General features: G+C 44.0%; 1 protein-coding gene across 1 annotated transcript; it reads right to left on the reverse strand.

Annotated features, from left to right (window-relative positions):
• Positions 1–728: 728 nt before the first annotated feature.
• On the reverse strand, positions 729–2251 carry RTL3 (retrotransposon Gag like 3). The gene is given in 2 exon segments (XM_039849598.1): positions 729–1796; positions 1871–2251. Coding segments are annotated over 2 exon segments (1449 nt in total).
• Positions 2252–4859: the final 2608 nt, after the last annotated feature.

Raw genomic sequence — 4859 nt, forward strand, 5'->3', positions numbered from 1 at the left:
TTTAAAGAAAGGGGCATACAGGGTTGGTAAAAAAAAGGCAACTCAAAGTTGTTAGGTTAAGTCCATGATCTTAGAGGAAGGGTCACTGTACAAGTAGCCTTAGTTCATTGCCAGAGATTCAGAGGAAAATTCTGGAAGCAGCAAATGCAGATGACAGCTGAGATAATAGAAGACAGGTTGCCAGGAGCAGTCACTAAGACACAGCATCTACCCAGCAATTATTTCATCATGACATCTTCTATTCCACCTGTGTCTGAAGCAATTGTAGTGACAATAACGAAATAGAAAAGACACAGTGCAGGTACTCCACTCGATGTTTGGGTCATGTGTTTCAAGCCAGTGGATTCCAAGAATCAGAGGGTATGGTGGTACATGAATAATATCAAACTGGAGCTCTTAAACGTGGTTTCCAATTTTAACTTCGACAGATGGTGTCTCCTTGGTTATGGGTCTATTAATCAGTGGATGGCCATTTACTGTTTCAAGCATCAAAGGGAAGATATTATTACGGATGGGCAGCTTCTCTCGAAGAACCACAGAATGGTCAATACTGTTTCTGTAGGAGCCTGAATCCACCATTGCTTGCTCAAAGAACTGTCATTTTCCCAGTCGAATTTCAACAGTAAGCCATAGGGTATGGGACATGGATATTGGAAGCGAGGGGGATGCATATTTGTAGATTGGCCCACCCAGGTTCCCCCTTACCGCCGGGCCTCGATGTTTTCCACCTACTGGGCACGATGAGGCTTCACAGGACAATCTCTGGCAAAATGGCCAGGATGACCACAGTAGAGGCACAGATGGCCTTCATGACGGCAGGCCCATTCAGCTTCACTGAGGTGTGGGCAATTGCTTGCAGCCTGCAGAGGCTGTTTTTCAGCTGGAAAACCCACAGGCCCAGCTCGCTCCTTAGAGGGACTTGCCCCTTGTGGATTTGGATCAGGCTTACTACTTAGGTTCTTTTCTAGGCTGATGCACTGGGTGATCAGATCGGATAGTTTGGTAGCTGGGTTTGTGTGAGACAGTTCATCTCGGATAGAACTGGCAAGCCCTTCTTGAAATTGGATGCAGAAAGTGCTTTCATCTCAGTTTAGCTCTTGAGCAATGAAGTGTAAGTGAGTCACATACTGGTGGACCTGGTCCTCTCCTTGGCAGAGCTGATGGATGTAGTGGTTGGCATCTTCCGTATTTTCTGGATTGTCAAAAGTATCCTGAAGCACTTGTATGAAACTTTCAAATCGCTCCAGCAGGGGGCTTTATGTATCTACTAAGGCCTGGAACCATCTTCCTGCCTCACCTGAGAAGCGATTGCCAACAAAGCTCACCAAGGCTGCTTCAGTGGGATACAGGTACCCACTGACTCTCATGTAACTATTCAATTGAACCAGGAGTTCAGGAAACTTCTGGGCATCCCCATTGAAGGCTAAAGGGTATTCTAAGGGGAAAGTTTCAGTCTCCAACCCACTGGGAATCTGTGGGAACTCTGAAGCTGCTGATGTCTCAAAAGCTATTAGGCCTTCCAGGGACTCTTGGGGTGCTGAGAGCTCTAGGAACTCCTGGGCATCTGAAGCATCCAAGGACTCCTGGGGAACTCGAGACTCCAGAGCTTCCTGGGTAGCTAGAAGCTTAAGGGGCTCCAAGTGTGTTGAGGTCTCCTGGCATTCTGGTGCCTCCTGGAGCTCCTGGGTATTTGGGGGATCCTGGAGCTCTGAATTCTGGGGCCCTTGGGTATCAGGGGATTTCTGGCCCTCCTTGATTTCTGGGGGCTTGTTAGCCTCCTGGGCCACTGGGGGCTTCTGGGGCTCCTTAAAGCCTCTGGAGGCTTATGGGACTCCCAGGCTGCTGATAACCCATGAACCATTGGATGTACCTGGGGCTCCTGGGTCGCTGGGAGCTCCAGAAACTCTGGGGCTGCTTGGGGCTCCAAGGACTTCTGGGTCTCCTGGGCCATTGAGGTCACCTGGGGCTCCTGGGCTGCTGGAGGCCCCAAAGCTGAGAGCTCCTGGGGCTCTCTGAGCTTCTGGGGCTCTTCAAACTCCAGGGGATCCACGGGCTCTGGGGATTTGGAGGGATCCTGAGCCTCTGAGGGTTTTTGGAGTGGTTCATCCTCCTTGGATGCTCGGGGCTTTTGGAACTCTGGGATCTGGGCCTGCAGGGCAGCATTTTCTTCCATCAGCCTCTGCACTCGGGCCTGCAGAATTTCATTCTCCAATTTCAGAGCACTATAGGAAGCTGCTAAGACCTCCACCATCTTTTGAGGAAATGGGCTTGGTTTGGCAGTTTTCTGCCAAGAGAGATTGAATGGGTTTTGTGAGGTCTTTCCAAAAGCTCCTCACAGGCAAATGTTAGACTTCTTGAGCTTTCCAGGAGGTGGAGATTTAGGCCCTGGCAAGGTTGATTACAGAGGTCACTGGGAGCCTCCGGAGATCAACAAAAGGAGATGTCAGATACACTGTGAAGAGAGTGGAATCTGAGGATCAGAAACAGTAGAAAGCACTCATTCAAAATAAATAAGAACAGAACCTACCCAATAGTGCTGGATTTCTCTTACTATAGGGTCATATTCATGAGTTGGGTCATATATGCTGGCTCTCACTCCATGACATTTTGTGAACATCATCTGACCCAGACTGTGTATGTAATTTTGCATTCTTCTTTTGAAACTTAACATTATATTAGAAGCAATTTCTCCATATTTTTTTCTGTTTTACATAGTCTTTAATTTCTGTCTGCCTAATATCTCAATGTAACACTTGGATTTTAACAGCTGCTTTCAATGACTAACTCAAATGTTTGAGCAATGTGGGGCATTTAGGCTCTGTGGTGGGCCAGTCTAAAAGATATTTTTGGGTGGCTGGGGTAGGAGGTAGGGGGGAGCTCTTTCTGACACCTCAGAAATCAGACCACATAAATAACCACACAAGACCAGCCTCAGAAGAAAACAAGCAAAAGTTGACTAAATATATATGTGTATATGTGCACAGCAGACACATGTATTTTATTTATAAAATGGCTCAAAATAGTTAAGAGAATAATCTTTATAAATGTACATTACCATTCAGAGACTTAGTCCAGGAGATCGGCTGTCTGCGTACTCATCGCTGAGGAGGGAAGTGTGTGAATGGCTATGGAGGCTTGCCTTTTCTCCACATACTGAATTCAAACAAACACACCCACTCCCAGAACATATTCCAACTCTCCTCTGTAACGTAGCTATTTTGAGTGTGGAAGAGTTTTTTTTTTTGACAGTACGTCACAGTTTAGAGCTGCAAGGAAAGTAGGATGCTGCACTGATATGAGGTAGCCTCATGTACTCAGTCCTTGGTTACATTAATAAATATTTGGACAGGAAATTGGGAGTAATACCACTGCCCTTGTGAAAAGTTGCAAACATTTCTGAATGACCACAGCGGTTTGGGACTTTATTTTTTATGCCTGTCTCATGTAACTTCCCCTCACTCTATCCACAATGGGTTGTTTGTTTAATTCTCACTCAGAGAGCAGCCTGCAGCTCCTCAGCCCCTTCCCCTGCCCACCTACTCAGTTCCTTGGGTTCCTCCATGCAATTTTTACTTGGAAACTTTACCATGGACAGATCTAGGCAAGGTATAATAGGGTAAGACTGTGGAGGGGGCCAACTTTGTTGAAGGGTACTTGTAGCAGCCTTGCAGGGTTCCTGGCTCCTTCTAAATGTCTTGGCACAAGATTCTCATCCTTCCTTGAGCCAGCCACTCAGGCGCTCTAGGCAGCACTCAGGTTGCCACTAAGGGATGGCCACTTGAGCAGTGTTCTTGCTCAGGATCTTACCTTCTCTTCTTATGACAAATCAGTCACATCCTGGGTATGGGCCATGTGGTAAGGATCAGGGGCACCGATTTTAATCCTAGTAAGGAGTGGGATTGTGTATTGTCTTTGGCCACTTCAAATCAGACATTGAGTCAGTTATGATCCCAAGTCTCCTTTAAAAATGGTCATTTCCACATTAGTCAGCATAATGGGATAAACCCTGTTGATGGAATATGCCTAAACCACAGCAAATTGACAGACCGAACTAACTAAAGCTGAATGCAGAGGCTTTGAGACGTATAATATTTTACAAATCAAGTTATATTCCTTTCCTCCCTTTTAATGTTTTATTCTTTATAAAGACACTATGCATAAAAATACCACCATTATCAGGGAATAACATGTTCATATGTATGTAAATTTTTCAGATAATTGAAGCCTTCCCTTTGAGAATCCAAAACTCAGTTGATATTTACCTTAACAGTTAAAAACATCAGAGAAATATTTATAGCATGCATTACATTTCTTTTTCCATTCTTAAGTAGATGGTTGTGAATGTAATTTAATCAGTTTTTAATGTTTTGGGGTCATACATATACAAACCAATCCCTTTAATGTGTTGTAACACCGTGTTGTCTTCTGAAAGCTACTGAGCTATATAAAGTGGCCTGTCTCCAAATTACATACCTCCAAATCACTATGCTTTCCAACTCCTTATAATTTACTTTTCCATTGTATTTTTCTACTCTTTTGCTATCAGGCTGTCATATAGCCCTTCACACTGTATGCCTGTCTGTACTAAGTATAGACAAATTTGATAAATTATTTAGTCCTTCTAAAACTTAGTCTAAAACTCAGTTTATGAAACTGTAAAATTGAGCTATTAATTATACTTAACTTTATAGAGTTATTGCAAAGATTTAATGAAATAATGCATGCAAAAGGCTTAGCACGGTGTCTAGCAGCTCGTAGTACCCAATAAAGGTTACTATTACTACAACTACTAATAATGAGCTGTGGCCATACCAAACTCACTTTAATTTATTTTTTTTAATTGTCTGTGAATTAGGAAA

This window comes from Pteropus medius, unplaced genomic scaffold (assembly GCF_902729225.1).
Source record: "Pteropus medius unplaced genomic scaffold, Ma_sr-lr_union100, whole genome shotgun sequence".
NCBI classification, from domain to species: Eukaryota; Metazoa; Chordata; class Mammalia; order Chiroptera; family Pteropodidae; genus Pteropus; species Pteropus medius.